The 23,537-nt window shown below is 43.6% G+C and overlaps 1 protein-coding gene across 2 annotated transcripts in view; it reads right to left on the minus strand.

Annotated features, from left to right (window-relative positions):
- Positions 1-23,537, minus strand: part of LOC126416625 (cytochrome P450 4C1-like) — a 267,648-nt gene that overhangs the window by 52,578 nt on the left and 191,533 nt on the right. The window contains exons 5-6 of one of the 2 annotated variants that reach the window (XM_050084383.1): positions 18,441-18,641; positions 8,965-9,082 (exon numbers count right to left, since the gene is read on the minus strand). In XM_050084383.1, coding sequence (XP_049940340.1) covers positions 9,062-9,082; positions 18,441-18,641 — 222 coding nt within the window. In that variant the 3' untranslated portion in view covers positions 8,965-9,061. Of the gene's footprint in view, positions 1-8,964; positions 9,083-18,440; positions 18,642-23,537 lie in introns of those variants that run through there. The other variant, XM_050084382.1, reaches the window with a different exon arrangement.

A 23,537-nucleotide genomic window follows, 5' to 3' on the forward strand; every position in this document is an offset into this window, starting at 1 on the left:
GAATGCGAGAAAACCAAAATGTTACGGTTGCGCCATGTCAACCTCAGCCAAGCCATGTCTTATTATGAGGCTGGATATGGCCCTTATCCCACGCACTCGCAACACATGTCGCCTTCAGAAAGCAATCGTTGCACATGTGTGGAAATTGGTTCCCCAGAACGCTTCCTTTTGAAATGCCTTAGATACAGGCACTTACGTAATAATATAGAACATATAGCTGAAACAGCTCTCTACACTGTCCACTGAGGAATCCAGGTAGATAGAGGCAATTGAATGCAATGCCATCTCAAAAGCAGAACATGACTTATACAAACAGATTCAGCAATACAGAAGTCGCAGAAGACGAAGACAGGCCAACATAGATAGCTCGAGTAGATCCAGTACTGACGATGGTATGAGTGCCAGTGACAACACTGTCGTACTATACGTAATGTAAAACATGTTAAAAATGCACTACTACTCATGTGCACATTAATAAAAAATTGCAATTTGTACCTTATTATGAATAGATCTAATGAAAAATAGAGCAATTAGAACAATCAATTGATAGCTATTGTTCTAGAATCCGTGTTAAACCTGTACCTAAACAATTGTGAGACCTTTTGAATGTTGATGTGTGACTGTCAAATTTCACGGCTACGTATATACTGCCACAGTTGAGCAGTCATATCTTGGAAACCACACAGTATACAAGGCTGTGAATTGCTTAGTTTTGTGCTTACTGCTACGTTTCAGAAGTTGGCATTACGAATAAACAAATCAGTCCTTTGTTCCTGATGCTAGCTATCGTTGAAAGTAGTGTGATTATCGGTCTTTTTTGTAGTAAGCTAACTTCTATTGATTTTTGTACATAAATAAAATGACTAAGTGTAAAAGTAACTTAAAGAAACGCAAATTTGCGGGTAACAGATATGTGAGACCTGCATTTTCCTCTGAAGAACTTTAAAACAATTGTTCTGGCAGTGATGGTAACCACGATAATGTTTCTGAAGTGACCACGCCCCCTAGTGCATCGAAAAGGAAAGTAACTTTAGAAACGGGTGACAGTGGTAAATGTAATGATATTATGGGAATCAAACCTATTTATAGAGATATGGAAAATCCTGAGCTACTAAATAAGTGTTTGCATGGGACCCAGAGTGTGAATGAGTCCTTCAATAATGTTGCGTGGTCCCGTGTGCCTAAAAATGTATTTGTTGACTTCATGACTCTAAAGTTAGCAGTGTCTGATGCTGTAATAACTTTTAATGGTGGGAACTACGGAAGACTTAAGGTTCTGGAGAAGTCAGGGGTAATATTTGGACAGAACACAGCTGAAGGACTGTGGGAACTGGATGAGCTTCGTGTACGTGAAGCAGAGTTAACTGCTCAGCAAATGACAAAAGAAGCAAGAATGAAATGGAGGAGTCAAGCACTGGGCTTTTGTGACACTGAAGAAGACGCCGACTATGGGCCAGGGCAATTCTAGTGCATAAAAGTCACAGAAATGTAAGTCTGTATAAAGATTTGTAATAAAAAAGTTTTAAACCTCAATATCTCTTAACTACATTTTTTGCAATAAATGTCCCGTTTTCTAAAAAAGGCCTGATAATAGAGACATGAAATTTTCACAGCATACCAAGTGTGAGATTTAACACATATGCAACTAGAATAATTAAAATATCCTTAACTGTTTTGTTTTTATGTTCATTTATTTACAAAATACTGTCAACAAATTGAGTGTTTGAAAAAAAAGATAATATGCCCCACAATACAATAGTAGTAATAATTTTAGTTCAGTGTATCTAGAGAGGTGTATTCAATCATCGAAAATTGTAAGTTCACCAACTTACAATTTTCGTTGATTGAATACACCTTAAAACGTTTCCAACATAATACATCACAAAATTCGATAATTTAACACTGGCGGCATAGGACATAAATGTCCCCTTAAGTAATTACATAAATGGACACTTTTTTGTAAATGTAATAACATGTATGTAATATAAGTTTTATATAAAATAAGAAATCAAAATCAAGCAGTGAAAGACACAACAGAAACAGAGCAGGCATATTACCTAAATATACAAAATTAGTGGGTCCACTACTCAGAAAAGTCTAGTTTTATTCTACAGAAAAGTTTTTGCAAGAATAATAATACGTTAGTCGTGGTTTGTTATTTCTCCTACAGCTATGTAGGAACAGTATATAACTTAAAAAAATTACACTGAGGCAGTATATTGTTCCAAAACCATGCAGTATTTGTTTACTAACCAACCTAATAGTAGTAGTTGCTATGTAACCTAACACACATCAGCTGATATAGCACTCTAACAAACAGCTCTGATGTAGAGTAGATCTGCATGGACTGAACAAATCGAGTTTTCCTGAAGAGGGATGTTCATGTGGATAATTGCTAGAATGAGCAGGACCACATGCGAAAACTGGACTTGTATTTCAATGCCAAGTCCCTTTCCTCTGGTGGTGTTGGTGAAGGGGTATCTATTCTTTCCTGTCTTCCTTTGTTCTCTTCTTCAATTATACCACAAATTTACAATTTCCTACTTCCAAATTCCTGTTTTCTCTGCAAAAAATGAGTGTAATGGCTGTAAGTAAATAAAAGATGACACCAAAGTGCAGTCGAAAGGACTCCACGTAGCGTCACCTCCACGTGGTGCTGCACGGGCAACAGTGCCCATGGCCACAACTGCTAGCGCAATTTTGCTGTGTGGTAGTGGCCATGGGTACGGGCTAAGAGGTTTGTGTGGAGCACTACGGCCAACATAAAGTAATAAGATGGCAGGCCCTAATAGTCATAATGCAACTTAAAGAAGGAAAAAATTGCCGCTTGTGGCAAATTTCGAGCTGACCCGCTGTGGAGGCAGGTGGCGAGGAGGAGGGGGGCACCTCATGACTCTTGACTTCTGGCGTTTGTGTGTAGTACGGCAGAGTGCCTGTGAAGTCTGGGCTGTGGCTGCGGCATGCCATGCGGGGTGGCGTCCTGTTTGTTGTGGCTGGCCATTGTGAAACGACTTCTGTATATGTGTGTTTGCTGTCACATGTTCGGCTCCCGACATATTGATGCAGTGGCAGAGGTAGGAATTTTCGTTGTGAAGTAATCATTTTCCTCAAAGCAGTCAATGTTCTGTCTTTGAGTGGAGATGCACTAACAGACTATTTCTGTCATAGACTTAAGAGCAGAAACGCATCTGGCAGACCAAGGCGTATTGGTCGTAGTCTTAGAGAATCATCTTTGAATCCAAGGCCCGGTAATGTGGTGCAGTAACCCATTAGCGCTCAGCTTATTTATAATTAATACATATTCTGCATTTTTCGGAAACTGTGTTCTGGAAACCTAATTTATGGAAATATGAAGAAATTTTGTTCACTTGTTGCCTACTTGCGAAACGTTTTGGCCGTCCTCATGCTAGGACGCTGGGCCCTTGGCAGTTGTTTTGTCATTGCACTCCTTACTACGAAAAATGACAAGGGATATAGATATCGGTAATTATAAACTTAAAATAACATTTCAGAACTATTATAAATACATCAAAAAAAGTTTTACATCAGCATGATTCCCAGAACTCCTGACGATAGATGTTGACTGTGGGTATTGTATCACAGATACAGTCCCTTTCACTGTTCAGACATGTCACTAACCCCCCCCCCCCCCCCCCCCAAAGATGTAAACAACCATGCGTGAGCAGCTCCTATTAGATGGAGGGGGTCCGACAGCCAACCAGATCCAGTCATGATGAATTCTTCTCGGGTTATCAGCCGAGTGGTGGCATCGTCTTGTCGCAACGTTTCAATGAGTCTCGTACCAATCATCATCTTCGCCATTGGGTGTGAAACTCATTGAAACGTTGCGACAAGACGACGCCCCCACTCGGCTGATAACCCGAGAAGAATTGATCAGTGGAATACTGAGAAAGACTGCAATTGCATAGTTCCAGTCATTTCACCAGGAAGGAGGTACACAGTTCGTGTTCCCTGTAGTTCAACTGTGGCTAGACGGTCAATACCGCGGTTCGATCGCCTCCGCAATGTTACTTTGTGCCAGGAAGGGCTTTCAACGAGGGAAGTGTCCAGGGGTCTCAGGGTGAACCAAAGCGATGTTCTGACGTGGAAGAGATATACAGAGACAGGAACTGTCGAGGACATGCCTCGGTCAGGCCACCCAGGGGCTACTACTGCAGTGGATGACCGCTACCTACGGATTATGGCTCGGAGGATCCCTGACAGCAACGTCAACATGTTGAATAATGCTTTTCGTGTAGCCACAGGACGTCGTGTTACGACTCAAACTGTACGCAGTAGACTGCATGACGCGCAACTTCACTCCCGACTTCCGCGGGCGAGGTCCATCTTTGCAACCATGTCACCATGCAGCGCGGTACAGATGGGCCCAACAACATAGCGAATGGGCCGCTCAGGATTGGCATCACGTTCTCTTCACAGATGAGAGTCGCATATGCCTTCAACCAGACGATCGTCGGACACGTGTTGGGAAGCAAACCTGGTCAGCTGAACGCCTTAGACATACTGTCCAGCGAATGCAGCATGGTGGAGGTTCCCTGTTGTTTTGGAGTGGCATTATGTGGGCCGACGTACGAAGCTGGTGGTCATGGAAGGCGCCATAACGGCTGTACGATATGTGAATACCATCCTCCGATCGTAGTGCAACCACATCGGCAGTATAATGGCGAGGCTTTCGTCTTCATGGACGACAATTCGCGCCCCTATCGTCCACATTTTGTGAATGGCTTCGTTCAGGATAACGACATCGCTCATCTAGAGTGGCCAGCATGTTCTCCAGACGTGAACCCTAACGCACATGCCTGGGATAGATTGAAAAGGGCTGTTTATGGACGACGTGACCCACTAACCATTCTGAGGGACCCATGCCAAATCGCCATTGAGAAGTGGGACAATCTGGACCAGCAGTGCCTTGATGGACTTGTAGATAGTATGCCACGACGAATACAGGCATGCATAAACGCAAGAGGACGTGCTCTCCGGTATTAGAGGTACCGGTGTGTGCAGCAATCTGGACCACCACCTCCGAGGGTCTTGCTGTATGGTGATACAACATGCAATGTGTGGTTTTCATAAGCAGTAAAAATGGTGGAAATGATTTTTATGTTGATCTATAATTTTCTATACAGGTTCCGGAACTCTCGGAACCGAGGTGATGCAAAACTTTTGGTGATATGTGTATATTTTATAATAAGTAACATTTACAAACGTTTTTTCCTAAAAATTCTCCAAAACTGAAATTCCATTAAGGCGTAATGTGATATTTCCGAAAGCATTCCATGCAGAGTATAACATTATACTTCCCACAATATCTTCTCGGCTTTTCTTTGCATTTCTCGTACTGGCATCGTCTTTACTTTTCACTCTTCTGTACCTCCTGGTCATACCTTATATCTGGTACGTTACTGCTGAAGGTGAGATGAGTTTTGTTGGTCTTCCCTTAGCTGATCACATTTGATGACGTTTCTCCAGATATGTTCTCGTAATCTGTCGTCTGACTTCTTTCACTGAAAGAGAAGTTCCTTCACTGCAGCTCTTGAATGTAAGGTATTCCTTCACAACAGTTATATTTACCATCCTTCAATAGTGTGTTTCTCTATTATGTAGACGCCTCCCATGAAATGTTTGTATATATTCAATGCACGTGGTTATGGACCACTGACACTTACTTTGTGGGATGAATTACAACGTTGAACTTTGACAGCAGGAAGCACAGTGTCAAAATTAGTTGCTAGTGTAACGCACTTGTTGTCATTCCATTTTATGACCAGAACATTCTTCTGTCAAATGTGAACTCAAAATACCCCCTTTCTTCATTTTTCTTGACATCATGTGGTGGTAGGAGGCACTTCCTTGTTCTGCTCTCTCTTTTAGTTTCACGGAATCCCTGTTCCTTCAGTTGGTTGGGCACGTCATGACTAGTAAAGTATTTGTCAAAAATACTTTGTAACTGTTCGGCTCTTCAACAAAGGACAGCATTTGCAAAGCTGCTTTGGAACCCAGTGACAGATTTGCATTGACATCATTCTGGTCATTCCAGCAAAACAGTAAGAAAGCGTATCAGTAGCCATCAAGACCATATAAGGCCGGAAGTTTGTATCGAAAGCGTATAGGTTTCAGTCTGATAAACTACTTTATGGGTGACGTCCACAGTATCTCACAAACATTTCATCAACTGCCAGATTTTCCCGAAAGACTCCCCACGTCTGATAATTTTTTACCAGAGCCCCTGCTAATGGTTTTATTTTGAAAGATTTGTCACTCTTGTTTACATTGGCCTTTTCATTATCGTTGAAACGTATTACAGATTTCAATCCAAGATACCTGTTACGACTCTTCGCTTCTTTCACCATCTGAACACCGAGATGATCTTCCTCAGACCAATAATCTCTTTCACTGGACAATTTATGATAGCCAGTAAAGATCAAGAACCCAACAAACACGAATTTCCTCTGGTAAAACTGAAAAATATATTTTATTTTTACATTCCTTATCGTATTTTTCACTTTACTTTATACTGATGTTACAACTTCTTCTAAAACCTTTATGGAAGTGAAACCATACATCTTTTCTTTCAGTTCATCTAACAGACAATGAGATTTTATCCCTAAACCAGGAAATTATTTCGGAACCTAATCACAGCACTTAATTTCCTCTTTACAGTCTCTTTTAGAAGAAACATGAGGAATGTCTCACGTAAAATTTCGGTAGTACCTACAATATCGCTCACATACGTATTTGCTTGTGACTAGTCATCTTCAGTATTTTCGTCATCAATCTGCTCATCTACATGTGGAGGCAGAGCTACTACCTCTGCTTCTATTTCTTCAGAAAACAAGTATTCTACTGCCTCTTCAACAGTTTTAAAACCATGGCGAGCCATGGCAAAGAAATCTTAGAATACCGAATAACATTTAGCACGGAAAAGGCCACTGTTCTCAAACGAGGACAGCAAGTTTTCATGCACTGGGAGACAAAATGTAATAACCTATTTTCGCCTTCATAAGTACCAAACAATATCACAGTATTAAATTAAGCAGCCGCCAGAAAACGACAGTGATACTTATCTTAAATGAAACCACAAAAATAACGATAGAAATAACCAGCAGGCTCTGCAAAGTGCTCCACTTCTATTAACAGGCCGGCCGTTGTGGCCGAGCGGTTCTGGGCGCTTCAATCTGGAACCGCGCGACCGCTACGGTCGCAGGTTCGAATCCTGCCTCGGGCATGGATGTGTGTGATGTCGTTAGGTTAGTTAGGTTTAAGCAGTTCTAAGTTCTAGGGGACTGATGACCTCAGATGTTAAGTCCCATAGTGCTCAGAGCCATATGAACATTTTTTTGTTAAGTCTTCAATTGAATAGCTGTAGCAGAGAGATAACAACGGTACTAATTGTTTATGGAAAACTTGCTTTACAACAACAAAAGCCCATTGCTGGTTTGGAGTAGCATACATTGTAATAATGACCTAAAAACAGGCTCTCCTCATTCGAAGACAATGGGCGTTAATTGTTTTGACGCTGTGTGCACTGTATTGGGCGAAAGTTTGTGATGGTGTAGGAAGTCCATGCTACTAACAGGCCCACACACCTATGGCATAAAATGTCCAGGTGCTCTGTAAATACGGTGTGGGCTGAATAGTGGGCAAGGTGGTGCCGTGGATGGGGATTTCCGAGTCACCTGCCGAGTGTAGAGTAACAGTCAACAACGCCTCAAAAGCGGGCGTTCTGTGGTAGTACCAAGAGCTGATATCAGAGCCTGTATCCCCAAGGAAGAATTGTTTTGTAGTTAGGTCTTGAAAGAAGAAGCGTCTGTCCACAGGTGATATGGAAGTGACGTGAGCCTATGGAACATGCTAGGGTGATGGGCGACTGTGTTGTGTTAAGCCGGCTGAATGCCTATTTCAGCCCACTGAACGCGTTTGGGAACTCATACTGTTTTCTACATTTTCAAGCTGTCTGCCTGGTGCTGGTATAAACCAGCAGAATGACAGTTGTGAAGATGCTGTCGTCAGGCATGTCTTTATCCCATGGTGGGGGCAAGATGTTCATGCTGCAGTGTGTTGGAGCCAGACAGTGAGGTGTGACGTCATTCTCAGGCCGCGTTGAGCTGGCTCAGCTGGCAGTGGATGGCATTCAAGATGTTAATGGCTGTGCACTGCCTGCTGTGCCATCGTCATGGGTTGTTTATTAATCGATGGTGACGGATGGCAGCGAACGTACCATTGGCTAGCATGATTTGTTTGTCGAAAGTTTCATACCCATGTGTAAACATCGCTAGTTGTAGTTACAGCAGAAGTTTAAGCATCCATTGTGTTCATAGTACCGCGTCCAGCATCGGGTCACAATCGAAAGCAGCACGGAGATGTCGCCAGAAGTGTGATGGAGTGGTGTTGTGCAGCTGTTGATCGTATATAGCGTATGGACGGCTATAGTGGCAAGGGCGGGTAAAGTAGCCACTTGCTTAATTCCCTTCGAGAGTGCTGCAACCTAGTGGAGAACACTCAAAACTATTCGAAGAGACTTCCTTGGTATTGCCAGCGAGTCTCGTGGAGATAGATGGGCGCATTCGTCTGCAGTGACATATTTTGCGTTTTCTATACGTCTGATGGAAAGTAAATGATCAATTGAATTGCGTATATTTACAATGTATGTATTGCGACATTTAATTGCTATAGTGCTGGTAAAACGTTATATTTTAACCTTGGGAACAATATATTTATGTATTTGGTAGTTACGTATTGTCGTTTTCAGACAACAATCAGGGTAATTTCGTCCAGTCGGGCGAAGTGGTCAGTAGTCTGGCAGGGAAAAGCGGCCAAGTGGCCACTTTGCCCGAACGTAACCTCAGTAACTTGCTTAGGCTATCTGTTTTAAAACAACCGATTGATAATAAGAAAATAGTCTGTCTGAAAATACGTAGGTACACTAAAGCATTAGTATATTAACCGATTTTTGATACTTATGTTCTATTATTACAGGAATGTGCTAAGACACCATCAAATTGTTTGAGAAAATCACTGCAACAATCGTGGGATTCCCAGGCTATGCAACAGGCACTGGAAGCTGTAAGAAAAGAAAAGATGCCCTTTGAAACAGCAGCCAAACAGTTCAATGTTACAAGAAACACACTTAAACGAAGATTCCAGAAGAAAAACCGTGATGCTATTGAAAATAAGAAGATTCTTGGAAACTTTATATGTTTTCAACAAAAAGCAAGAAGAACTTGTTAGCCATATTTTTAACATGGAACGAATATATTATGGCATATCAGTAACTGATTTACCACACTTGGCGTTTCAACTTGCTGAGCGGAATGATCTACCACACCCATTTAATAAAAAAAAAAAAAAGATGGCAGGCAAGGACTGGGTGGCACAGTTTCGGAAAAGACATCCAAACATAGGCCTTAGGAAAACAGAATCCACTTCAATGGCCAGGGCTCAGGGCTTTAATAAAGCTAATGTACAAAGATTTTTCAACGTTCTCCAGGGAGTGCAAGAACAACACTTTTACCCTGCTCATAAAATCTACAATGTTGACGAAACTGGTCTAATGACAGTTCAGTCTAGAAATTTCAAAGTCTTCTCTTGTAAAGACAGACGCGAATTTGGTGGTATTACGTCAGCAGAAAAAGATTTGCTTTCAACAGTAGCCATATGCATGTCTGCAGGGGGGGGGGGGGGGGGGGACATTTATTCCACCGTTTGTGATGTTTCCCAGTCAAAGAATGAAAGTTAAACTTCAAGATGGTGCTCCTCCAGGAACCGCATTTGCGTGCCATCACAGAGGATGGATGCAGATGGATATTTTCAAGAAATGGTTGATAATTTCTTGAATTACATAAAACATACGGCTGACGATCCAGTCCTACTTATTCTGGATGGACACGCCACCCACACAAAAAATACAGACTTCATAGAAAATGCCAGAGAAAATCATACAACTGTAGTGTGTTTGCCACCACATTGTAGCCACAAACTACAACCTCTAGATGTATCATTTATGGCACCTTTCAAAACATTCTATGCCAGAGTTTGTGATAAGTTTCTCCGAAAGAACCCAGGAAGGGTAATAACACAATTCCAAATTAGTAAGCTTCTTGGAGAGGCATGTCTGCTGGCAGCAGTACTGTCTACAGCGATAAATGGATTTCGTAAATGCGGGATTGTCCCTTTGGACCCGTCTATATTTTCAGATACAGATTTCCTTGCTGCAGAGGCGTGCATATCGGACATAGGCATAATCTGTGGAGAAAACTTAAATGATAATAGAAGGGACACAGTAAATGAGACAAACAAAGGAACTGAAGGTGTTAAAGACGTAGTTAATAGGCCTATGCAAATTGAAGAAGATGAATTTGATGTTGTAGCAGCAAACAGCGAAGAAGCAGTTGACAGTCCCACTAATGAAAGTGAAGCTGTGCAGGAAGGAGAAGTGAGTGGCGATAACAATGATGTGGGCACTTTCATGGCTGACGCAAATGAGAAGGTAACACAGTCAACATCTTTTGCAGGAAGCCCAAGTTAAGACTAGGCCAGCAGCAACAACAAAGAAGGGGCAAAGAAGGGGTCAGGCAACGATAATAACCTCTAGACCTTACAAAACCGAGCTTTTAGAAGATAAGGCGGAAAAGAAAAAGCAGATCAAGAAAAGAAGAACAAACCCTGTAAAAAAAAAAAATGAAACGAGTGTATGGCATTGTTGGCTAGCAGGTCCCACGTGGGGAAGTTCCGCCGCCATATTGCAAGTCCTTTTTAATTGACGCCACTTCGGCGACTTGCGAGTCAATGACGATGAAATGATAATGAAGATCACACAACACCCAGTCATCACGAGGGAGAGAAAATCCCTGACCCCGCCGGGAATCGAACCCGGGACCCCGTGCACAGGAAGCGAGAGCGCTACTGGAAGACCACGAGCTGCTGACATCATGTAGAAACAGAAGAAATGACTAACACTTCCAAACCAGCTGTTGAAATAAAAAGGCTAATAACAAAGCAAAAGTGCAAATAGGAAAGCTAGGAGTAAAGTGCAAAGAGCATCTTTTTGAAAAATAGAGGAAGATAAGGACACTGACGCTTTTTATTGTAATGAGGCTTTCTCTAAATCTAAAGACAAGAAGGTTGCATTACATGCTCTGATTGCAAGGTGTGGGCTCACGAAGAATGTGCCGGATGTGATGAAGATGACGACGTGTTCGTGTGTGAATATTGTAGAGATAAGTGACTTATGACCCTAATTTGACTTTGATCTCATGACAAATGATGCACTGTAACTTGGAAATTAAAACTATTAACGTTTTGTATAATTTGGTAAAACGTTAATAAGTATGAATATTTTTTTCTCAAATTTAAATAAATTTCATTCTGTAAATGTAAAATTTCGCAATTCCTTCCTATTCAGTGTCCTAACCTTGTTCTTTGAGTCTTTTTTACTTTTTATCCACCTGTGGCCACTTTGCCCTACCTGCTGGGCAAAGTGGCCATTTTGCAGACATTCATTTAAGCCCACTTCTCTACTACAGAACAAGGTACTGTGTAATAGCACAACATTTTTATGGTTCTAGAATGTACATAGCTTAATAAGATATATTCTACATGCTTGTATGTCAAATAAGGTAAATCAAACAAAACGTTTTTCTTAGGGTGGCCACTTTACCCAGCTTTCCCCTAGCTTCCTGTGCTTATTTTCCAGGGATACTTAAAAGGCACTGTAAGAGAGCAAACTTTGTTGCGCCGTACTTGTTAATTTGAGGTGGTGACAGTATGGCATTACTGATTACTCCCACTTGACCATCTAGATGGCAATATCTATCATCATCATCATAGGGGACTCCTGTTGTCATAAAAACATTTTCAATCATCCCAAACAGCAAGGGAGGTTGACAACAATAGAAGGTGGCAATTTGAAGCGAGTACTAAGCTTTGGGCATAAAGCACAGGCCATTGTGTCTTGCGGCAGGCAAGGTGGCTGACAATTGTGCGTGAAGTCTGGTTTGCTGTGACCAAATGGTAAACGACTTGACGTTTGCATTTCGCGCCGCAGAAGACCTAGCAGGCACGCAATTTGTGCCAAATGTATGTTTTACTCTGTTTCATACTGCAGACACGACGGGGAAGGTTCTGATGACGCGAAAACGTTCCTAGAAACAATTTGGGATCGTTGTACACCAGTAACACTATTAAAAGTGGAACTGTACCCATGGTGTGAGTGTGGAATCTTAAGTCGTAAGTGATGTACCGGAGGTTGGATGATGTTGGTAGGGAAGAGTCTTGAGTCATCGATGCACTGGGTTTTCGGCATTCTTTGTGCAATCTGAAGACACTTCACTTTATGCACTGCAATCCTTTTGTCAATGCTATTCCGGAGTGGCGTATCGGTCAGTGTGCTACGTCGCGGCCACATTCTCGCCACGAAATAAGGCGTAAATGCGAAGAACTGCGCTTTTAACGACGGATTCGGGGTCACTATAGTTGAATTCTTTTATCTTGGCGGCTCGCGCATGACCGCCCAGACGCGGGAGATTGCTGCGTTGCCAGTTGCACACGACGCACGCGCCAAGAGAAGCAGCGCCATAGTATAGCATAGTTCGCAAGCTTACGTTTAGGGGGTAGCGCGCAGTTTATGAAGTAAAGCCACCACGGCCGCATTAACCCATTCGCTGCTACAGAGACGTGCTCCCCGCATTCCGCGCTGTGCGCAATTTTGTCACTGCACTGCTCGCCTGTGAAGACACATGGTGTTCCGGCTGCTTTGACACACTTGTCATTCGATTCCACAAAAACTATTTGGCCCAAAAATTAGATTTTTACACATCTTCTTGACTGATACCTGCCCCCCCCCCCCCCCCACTTCCATTGACTGATTCAAGTGCTTTAAAATAAAGCCAAACGCGCCAGGTGTTAATAAAACTTTTATTACAGTCGCGAAAGACGGAATATTTCTCAATATTACATACGACACCTATGTGGTACTTAAATTAAATGAGATATTTTCATACAGTAAATTTTATATGAAATTTAGGTACCCTGCCCACATTTCATTCTCAACATTGTGGCAACTAAAATCGACCATACGGAAAGTATACGCTATGGACTTCTACCTCTGCAAACTCTTCAAAATTTCGTGCAATGGTTTACTACATTTAATGTTGCACAATAACTGGGTTGAACATCGAAACTAAATTAAGTCACTTATGGGGGGAAGGTATCAGTCAAGAAGATGTGTAAAAATCTAATTTTTGGGCCAAATAGTTTTTGTGAAATCGAATGATAAGTGTGTCAAAGCAGTGGGAACACCATGTGTCTGCACAGGCGAGCAGTGCAGTGATGACAAAATCGCGCACAACGCGGAATGCGGGGAGCACGTGACTGCAACAGCGAAAGGGGCAATGCAGCTAATGCAGACGTTTCAGTTCCAGACCCAGCACCCAGCAAATATCTACATTGCTAAACACAGTGCAGAAGCTACTGGCCAACGCTGCGTGCCCGATGGAACAAGCAACACCTATAACTATACCGCCTTTTCTCCAGTTTCATGACAAGGCAAGGAATGGCTAGAGTGAAAACAACAGTCTGAAGCCCACGTAATTGCTCACAATGTACGAGGTACTGTGAAACACCCCTATTTCTTGTCTACAGTAGGAAGTGCAGTGTTCTGCCTCCTACAGAAGTTACTCCCTAACGCCACTCCAAGTGAACTTTCGTATGATCAGGTTGTAGATTCGCCAACTAACTATTACGACCAACAAGTGAATGTGGTAGCAGCAAGGTATCAATTTTTTAATAGCAAAAAACGGTCAGGACAAGCTTATCATGAGTGATTAACAGATTTTCAGGGAATGACGAGGAAGTACAAATTCAAATTTGCATGTGGTCCTTTATATTCAGATGTTACGTTGCATGATGCCATCATGTACAGTGTAACTCATGTAAAACTCAGAGAACAGATTCTGAAACAGTCCGATCCACCATTTGAGCAAGTAGGGCAAATACTAGATCAGTGCGATTCAGGTGCTCTGTCGGCCGATAAATTTGGGATGCCATCAATTTGTCGGGTTGAGCCCCCTGTTTGTGACCAGCCCGTTTGGCAGTGGCAGCTCGCCACGCCGCGTAAACAACTCTCCACGCCACGTAAGCAGCGCGCTAAACAGGCAGCTACACAGGCGAACAGAATGAGTCATGCCCTCGGTATTATTCATGGTAGAAGTACCAAGACTGCTCCTCCCGACAAGCTCAGTGTTATGCTTGTGGCAAGAAAGGACATGTACAGTCCGTATGTTTGAAATGGAACAACCATAAAAATTCGGCCCACTCCCAAAAATCTAGTCACAAGGTCCGTGACATTAACGAAGTATGTTCAAATTCTGCAATGGGCATTAGCAAAACTAGCAAGCAAACAGTTGCTTCAGTGCTACACCAGTCCAATAAACTTCTTGTTCTTTTGCTTCTTTGTAGGAAACGTATAAATTTTCAATTGGACGTGGATGCCTCTGTTACACTGATGAATCGTCACACATATGAAATGTGGGATCCCCATGCCTGTCTAAAACCAGCACGTAACTGATGGCTTATTATGGACAAGACATTCCCGTTCTTGGAAAATGTACTCTGCCTGCCACGTATCGCTCGCGTACATTAACAGTGATTCTTACTGTGCTACAATCACACGATTGTGAAAACATATTTCGATTTGATTCATTTGATTTGTTTGGCTTTAACATTGAGAACAACACATTTGTCAGTGTCTGCATTCCATGCAAAAGCTTGCTGAAAGAATTCCTGGAACTCTTTTCTGAAGGTTTAGGCAAAGCTAACAATTTTGTTGCACATATTACTCTGAAATACAATGCTCAGCCGAAATTTCGCTGGATCAGAACTGTTCCAGTGGCATTATGGGACGAAGTCGCTGCTGAACTTAAAGAACTGCAAGATCGAGGAGCTACTGCGCCAGTACAAGCTTCAAAAATTGATTTGCGCGACCTGTATCTTCAAATACCACTCGATGAATAATCTCAAAGTGTTTGTAGTGAATACTCATTTGGGCTTGTTTAAATGTTTACGTTTGCCTTTTGACAATGCTTCCGCACCCGCCATTTTCCAATGGTATTTGGAACAGCTGACTGCTCAAGTGCCAAACTGTTCAAACTATTTGGACGATATTGTCTTAGCAGGTTGTACACCTGAAGATTATATCGCAAATTTGCGTACTTTGTTTCGTGTGTTATCTGATGCAGGACTAAAGAGTAAACCTGAGTTGCAGTATCTTGGTCATGTCATAAACAGTCAAGGTGTCCATCCTCTTCAGTCGCATTTGTTAGCCATACGAGATTTGCCATTTCCTCGAAATGTCCCAGAATTGCAGTCAGTCTTAGGGAAAAATGAACTGTTATATTCGGTTCCTACCTAGAGGTGCAGAAATCGCAGCTCTATTGCATCGCTTGCGCTGCAAGAATGTCCCCTTTGTGAGGACTGATGAGTGCCAAGTAGCTTTTCAAAAACTGAAAGATGCATTACTCTGTGATCGATGCTTAGTTCAATATGATCCTGACAAACCAGTTGTATTGTAAGTTGACGCCTCCTCTTACGGAATCGGTGCTGTGCTTTCGCACAGAATTGGCGATAAAGATAGGTCTATTGCTTTCGCATCAAAAGTGTTGTCCAGAGCTCAGTGTAACCATTCACAATTCAGAAAGAGGCATCGGCTATTGTGTATGGTGTCACCAGATTCCACCACTATTTGTATGGCAGAAAATTCTACTTAGTAACTGATCACAAGCTACTAGAGTCTTGTTTCGTCCGACGAACCGGTTCCCGCACGAACTGCATAAAAACTGCAAAGATGGGCTTTGTTGTTGTCTCAGTACAGGTACGACAGCTCAACATCATAATGCGGACGGACTGTCACATCTTCAGATTGGCCCTGATACAGACTTTGACGCTTCTGCTGCTTGTTGTAACATCGATGCTCAGAATTCCGAATTGCTTCAATCTTTTCCACTGAACTATAGGAAAATTGAACAGGCCACGGAAACTGATTCAGGTTTGAACATTTTGCTAGCGTACATTCACACATCTTGGCCTCGTTGCCTGCATAGCATAAAAAACTCTGTTGTGCACCGATGCTTTGAACGTCGGCATAGCTTCGCTATACAGACGGGTGTGATTCTTGTTCAAAATGAAAGTGGACAGTCATGTGTGTTCATCCCTAAAGCTTTCCAAAAAGAAGTGTTGCAGTTACTTCATCGAGGACACTGGGGGATTGCTCGACCGAAACAGCTAGCCTGTCGACACTGTACTTGAGAGGGTATGGACACCCAAATAGAACAGATGACGTCACAGTGTCACGCATGTGCGGAAAATGAGTCCACTCTTCGACAGACATTCTCTCCTTGGCCTAAGTCGCATCACCACGGCAACGTGTGCACAGAGACTTTGCGGGACCTGTTTGGAACACTCGTTGGTTGATTGTGGTTGACTCATATAGCAAGTTTCCTTTTGCTGTGCCAGTGAAGTCGACAACTTCACGTAGCACAATTCAGGTGCTGTCCTTTATTTTTTGCCTCGATGGCTTACCTGAAGTCATAGTGTCAGACAACGGCCCTCAGTTCACGTCAAATTAATCTGAAACATTCTGTGAACGCAATGGCGTACAGCATCTAACCAGTGCACAGTTCTGTCTCCAGTCAAACGGCGAGGCGGACCGTTTTGTCAGAACCTTCATGTGGCAGATGGCCGAACTTGGCTCCGCACACACCAGGGATCAAGCATTGCAACTGTTTCTCGCCTCCTGTCGTTCGCACCGACGAGATGGACCGTCGCTGGCGGTACTGCTTCAAGGCGGCCGCCATCGGGCACTGCCCCATCTGCTGCACCCTCCTCAGCATCCGGCGCCGAAGGAAGGCCGTAAGTATCGCTTCGCACCGCATGATGTTGTGTCTTACAGGTTTTTCATCGGCAGCAGACGGTGGGCGCGAGGCGAGATCGTCCATCGACTTGGAGCTCGCATGTATCTCATTTCAGGTCCAGACGGAATGCAGCGCCGGCATCACAATCAACTTCGCCACTGTCTCGTGCACGTTGATCCTTCTGTGTCTCTTCCCCCAAATACGCGGATCCCGAGGACAGCGCGGCCACAGCAGCCGCCAAAGGGTGTCATCACGACACCTCTGGACGATCCCACGGAGACGGAGCCTTCGCCTGCTCCGCCTCATCTCGTCCTACCGACGGAGCTGGACCCACCCACAGCGCAGCAGCCGACGCCTTCCACATCTGGTTATTGACCTCAGGAGGTGGACGCGCACCCTTCTGGTCTTTTTCTGGGGGACGTCTCTGCCAGTGCGAAGGCTGCATGGCGTGGTACGGCCGGAAGCTTCATGTCCGCTGGAAGCCACAGCTTCCAGTCCAGCGAAGGAGGGGGGGGGGGGGGGCGGCGAGGAATGCTCCGGTGTAACGACAAGCGCCGGCGCGACGATGAAGAACGGAAGAGCAGAGAGGGCTGCGAGGCGACGTCAGACAATAGTACGCTGACGGGGACGTCACCACGACAGGAGCGGCATCTGTACGAAGAAAATGTAAGCTCCGCGCCAGCGTAGCTGCTTCCGGAGTAGAAGACGACCCGCCATACAAACGCTGCAGGAGTGACGTAAGTGACGTATGAACTGAATTGTTTTGCTTGCATTGAACTTGTACATACCAAAGGCTTTGATTAATTTCATGTTGTCATTTGATTGCGACATACCTTGGTGAATACGGAAAGTTAAGTATCGTCAAATCAACTTACTGTAATGAACTGCATTAATACGATTTGCTTGAACTGTTTTTTGGCGATCCGAGAAAACTGCTTCCCAGGCACCCTATATTGGACGTGCGGGCAGGATATTACACAACTGCCTCAGACCGAGACTGAGTTCGCACTACACTCTCTCTGCGCCTTCCAAAGATTATTCTCTTCTCATGGGAGAAGGTCTCTGCAAACTGTGGCGAGCTCGGTAGTTGCACACATGCTTTGAAGCCGAGAGATTTTCCCATCATACAGTATTCTCAAAGTGAAACATCATTTATGGTTGTGTCATTTTAATTATTTATATACTGTAGAATAGTTAATTTATGATACAGGCTACAGTCATGGCATTCTCCTTGAAGTTATGAAGTGTGAGTAATTATTAAACGCTCTGTCATTTAATAAAATCACGACATCATTAATAATTTCATTTTTTGTTTATCTGAATTATAAGATAAGAACAAGTTGTTGTATTTTGTGACGATAAGTGAAGAAACTGCTTAATTTTGTATGGTTGAGATTTGGTAAAATCAACAGTAAAATATATTCTCCAAAACTAGTAGGAAACTATCCCTGAAATTAACTATAAAATTAAAAAGGAAAGAATCGTTAAAATCAAGGAAATTCAATCCATAAATACCTTCATAATGGCGTCGATGACTTTCAGCTGGGAAAGGTCTGCAGTGGTGACAGGTCGTAGGTAGTCGCCCCCAGTTCCGAAACAGTCGTCCAGCTCTCGCTGTGCCAAGTCCTGCCATTCCGGGTAGAGTCCCAGCGCACACAGCACGTAGCCCATCGCGCAAGAAGTCGTCTCGATGCTAGAAATGCCTAGTGTTATTGCCTGCGAAAAGAAAACACAGATGAGGATGAAAGCTTCACTTTGTTAATAGACTTTTCGTGAGCAGACGAAACTAAATCTACGCATTTGCAGGGTATTTGTGTCATTTAATAGATTGTGAGTATTGGCCTCTGAACTTTTCGGTTCATGTCGCCTACTTCGTAACATTTAGACACGTGAAGCAAACGACCTTTCTCGGATGAGGCACTTGGCGATTTAACATCTCACTAGTGCATGACAACGGACTAAAACAGGAGATTGAAGAAATGGCGGCCAAATGTCTCCCATTTCAGTCAAGATACAAAGAACGGATTCTATGGTGGGTTCAGTGCGTTGAATCACAAAGAAAGCACGTCTTAATACTACTACTCCTGCTTGCACGACCTGTATTGCAACCCATCTGATCTGACTAATCACGTATCAGATATAAAACGTATGAAATCGAATATAACTGCTTCACCTCGGAGATATTTAGACGAATAAGGAAACGAAATATGGATGACATTGTGCAGCAACGCATTTCCTTATTACACATCGTCAGGAACTAATTAACAATCTGGAAGACGATGATGATATGGTATGCAAATTGCGATCAAACGTTACGAATGAAGTATTATACCGAACCGTACACAGAACAACATATTGACTTGGAGGTCGGTAAGGAATTTCTGTCAAATATCCCCATCACAGTTAATCTTGCAATGATACAGAATTCTTCGAGAATGTATCTCGTGGGGAAATGAAAACTGTAACCAAAGAAGCGCTGCGAGGAAAATCAACTGGCGTAGATGTCCTTCCACTAGAATTTTATGTGGGTGTGACATAACTGGCATACCGATGAGAGAAATATACAGTGAACTAACAGACAAGCCCCTCGCATCCACATTTACAGCAGGGAGGTAAGCCACACAATGGAAATATCTCACACCTTGTAGCTACAAATATGCCCTACCTTATCGACAGTATCAGTGTAGAAACGGGAATCAGCTATCACGATGTCACCGCGCGGGCTAGCCGCGCTGTCTTCGGCGTCTTGTCACGGTTCGTGCGGCTCCCGCCGACGGAGGTTCGAGTCATTCCTCGGGCATGGATGTGTATTGTCCTCAGCGTAAGTTAGGTTAAGTAATGTGTAAGCCTGGGGACCGATGAACTCAGCAGTTTGGTCGCATAGGAACTTGCCACAATTTTCCAATTTTTCTTATCATGATATTATTACAGCAACTATGTTACGAAAGTTAATAAATCACTCAAGAAGGCTAGGAGAATGTTTCTGCTAGATAGAGCAGATAAGCACTTATTAACATGTCACTTAGACAGTGAATTAGCATCACTTAGTTCCAGTCAGGTGAATGTAAAGGAACTATGGGCAAAGTTAAAGCAGACTGTAAATCGTAGTCTATAGAGTTATCTGCTCAGTAAGTGGTTAAAGGATGGAAAAGACCTACCATGGTTTAATAAGGAAATTCGGCGGATGCTCAGGAAGCAGAGGCTGTTTACCTCTCGGTTCAAATGGAACGTATAAATGACGACAAGCGAAGGTTAGTAGAGATTCGTGCGTCTGTGAAAAGATCTCTGTGCGAAGCATACAACAACTACCACCGTCACACCTTAGCAAAAGATGTGGCAGAGAACCCGAGAAAATACCGGTCGTACGTAAACTCGCTCAGTGGGTCTAAGGTTCAATTCAGTCCCTTGTTGACCAGTCTGGTGTGGCAGTCGAAGATAGAAAAACGAAAGCCGAAATTTTTAATTTCACATTCAAGAAATCGTGCACACAGGAGAATCGTACAAACATACCGTCATTTGACCATCGGACAGATTCCCATGTGGATAACACGATAATAAGCATACCTGGCATAGAGAAACAATTGAAATGTTGGAAACCACCAGGTTCGAATGAAATCTGAGTTCGATATTACAAAGAGTACTCTACGGCACTGGCCTTTACCTGGCTTGCATTAATCGCGAATCTGTCGCCCAGCGCAAAGTCCCAAGCGTCTGGAAAGAAAAGCAAACGACTCCAGTAAAAGAAGGGTAAAAGAACGGACTCGCAAAATCACAAACCAGTATTCCTAACTTCTGTTTTCTGCGGAATCCTTGAACATATTATCAGTAAGAATATAATAAACTTTCTTGAGACTGAGAAGCTTATATGCACGATTCAGCACGATTTTAGAAAGCATCGCTCGTGCGAAACTCAATTTTTCCTTTTTCTCACATGATGTACTGACAATTACGGATGAAGTCCAACAGTCAGATTCCATATTTCTACATTTCCGGAGAGCATTTTACACGGTGCCCCAGTGCAGGCTGTTAATGAAGGTACGAGAATATGGAACAAGTTCACAGGTAAGTGAGTGGCTCGAAGACCTCTTAAATAACAGATCCCAGTGTGTTGTCCTCGACGGCAAGTGTTCATCAGAGACAAGGGCATCGTGTGGTGTCACCGCCAGACACCACACTTGCTAGGTGGTAGCCTTTAAATCGGCCGCGGTCCGTTAGTATACGTCGGACCCGCGTGTCGCCACTATCAGTGATTGCAGACCGAGCGCCGCCCCACTGCAGGTCTAGAGAGACTTCCTAGCACTCGGCCCAGTTGTACAGCCGACTTTGCTAGCGATGGTTCACTGACAAAATACGCTCTCATTTGCCGAGACGATAGTTAGCATAGCCTTCAGCTACGTCATTTGCTACGACCTAGCAAGGCGCCATTATCAGTTACTATTGATGGTGTAAAACATGTACCGTCAAGAGCGATGTTCACCAATTATGGATTAAAGTTAAGTATTCCAGAAGCTACGTACGTTTTTTACTAGTCTCATTCCGTGTCCTGTTCCAGACCTCACGCCAGCCTGCGTGAGCTTAAACGCGTGCCTTTCGGCCTCCTTTCATAGTGGGTTGGCTGTCTTGCCAAGCCACAACACATCGTCATGACTGCCCCTGGGAAGTGTGATGGGACCGCCACTGTTCTCTATATACATAAATGATTTGGTTGACAGGGTGTTTTCTGATGATGCCATAGCGTGCGGTAAGGTGTCGAAGTTGAGTGACTGTAGGAAGGTACAACATGACTTAGGCAAAATTTCCGGTTGGTGTGATGAATGGCAGCTAGCCCTACGTGTGGAAAATGCAATTCAATGCTGATAAATAGGAAGAACAAACCTGTAACGTTCTGATACAATATCACTAGTGCCCTGCTTGACACAGTCAAGCCGTTCAAATATCTGGGCGTAACACTGCAAAGTGAAATGAGGTGGGACGAGTATGTGAGAACTGTGGTAGGGAAGGGGAATGGCCGACTTCGGTTTATTTGGAGAATTTTAGGAAAGAGGGGTTCACCTGTAAAGGAGACCCCATACAGGACTCCGTGACAACCTAGTCTTGAGCTCTGCTCGAATGTTTGGGATCCATACCATGTCGGATTGAAAGAAGAAATCGAAGCAGTTCAGAGGCGGGCTGCCAGATTTGTTACCAGTAGATTCGAACAACGCAAAGTTTTACGGAGATGCCTCTGGAACTCAATGGGAATCCCTGGAGGGTAGGTGACGTTCACTTCGACAAGAACTATTGAGAAAATTTAGAGAATTGCCGAAGAATTCTACTACCACCAACATACGTCGCGCTTAAGGACCACGACGACAAAATACGAAAAATTAGTGCTATATGGAGGCATACAAGGCAGTCGTTTTTCCCTCCTCTATTTGCGAGTGCAACAGGAAAGGAAATGACTAGTAGTGGTACAGGGTAGCCTCCGCCATGCACCGTACGGTGGCTTACGGAGTACCTGTGTAGATGTAGATGGAGATGGAGATAATTATTCCTAAAACGTCAAAAAGTGAGAGGTCGCAAGATTTTAGCCTAATAACACTTCCTAGTGGCTACTTTAAAATAATCTCATGCACAATGAACACCAGATTAAACCCAGTCTTGAAAAATATTTAATTGGGCCATATCAGATTAGTGCCCAAATAGGACTACGAATGCTTGATACGCCTTGCGAATGTAGATATATTATTAATTTAACGTGGATATGTCAAATGGTAGCTAGCATGAATGTTTTTAGATTTTAATAAAGCATTTCACAGATCAGTCACGAATTTTTAGTCAGAACTACACACATCAAAAAAAGTTTTGCATCACTCCAGTTTCCAGAACTCCTGAAGATAGACGTTGACTGTGGATATTGTATCTCAGACACACTCCCTTTGACTGTTCAGAGACGTCACTAATCCCGCCCAAAGATGTTCAAATGGTTCAAGTGTCTCTGAGCGCTATGGGACTTAACATCTGAAGTCATCGGTCCCCTAGAACTCAGAACTACTTAAACCAAACTAACCTAAGGACATCACACACACCTATGCCCGAGGCAGGATTCGAACCTACGACTGTAGCGGTCGCGCGGTTCCAGACTAAAGCGCTTAGAACCGCTAGGCCACAACGGCCGGCCCCAATGATGTAAACCCCATGCAAGAGCAGTGCCTATTAGACGGAGGGGGTCCGACAGCGGATCGGTTCTAGTCGTTCCACCAGGAAGGAGGTACACGGCTCGTGCTGTCTGAGTTCAACCATGCCTAGACGGTCAGAACCGCAGTTCGATTGCGTCCGCATTGTTACTTTGTACCACGAAGGGCTCTCAACAAATTAAGTGTCCAGGCGCCTCCGAGTGAACCAAAGCGATGTTGTTCGGACATGGAGGAGATACAGAGAGACAGGAACTATGGATGACTCGCCTCGCTCAGGCCGCACAAGGATGGATGACAACTACATACCGATTATGGCTCGGAGGAACCCTGACAGCAACGCCACCATGTTGAATAATTCTTTTCGTGCAACGGCAGAACGTCGTGTTACGAGTCACACTGTGCGCAATAGGCTGCATGATGCGCAACTTCACTCCAG

The sequence above is a fragment of the Schistocerca serialis genome, chromosome 8 (assembly GCF_023864345.2).
Source record: "Schistocerca serialis cubense isolate TAMUIC-IGC-003099 chromosome 8, iqSchSeri2.2, whole genome shotgun sequence".
Lineage (NCBI taxonomy): Eukaryota > Metazoa > Arthropoda > Insecta > Orthoptera > Acrididae > Schistocerca > Schistocerca serialis.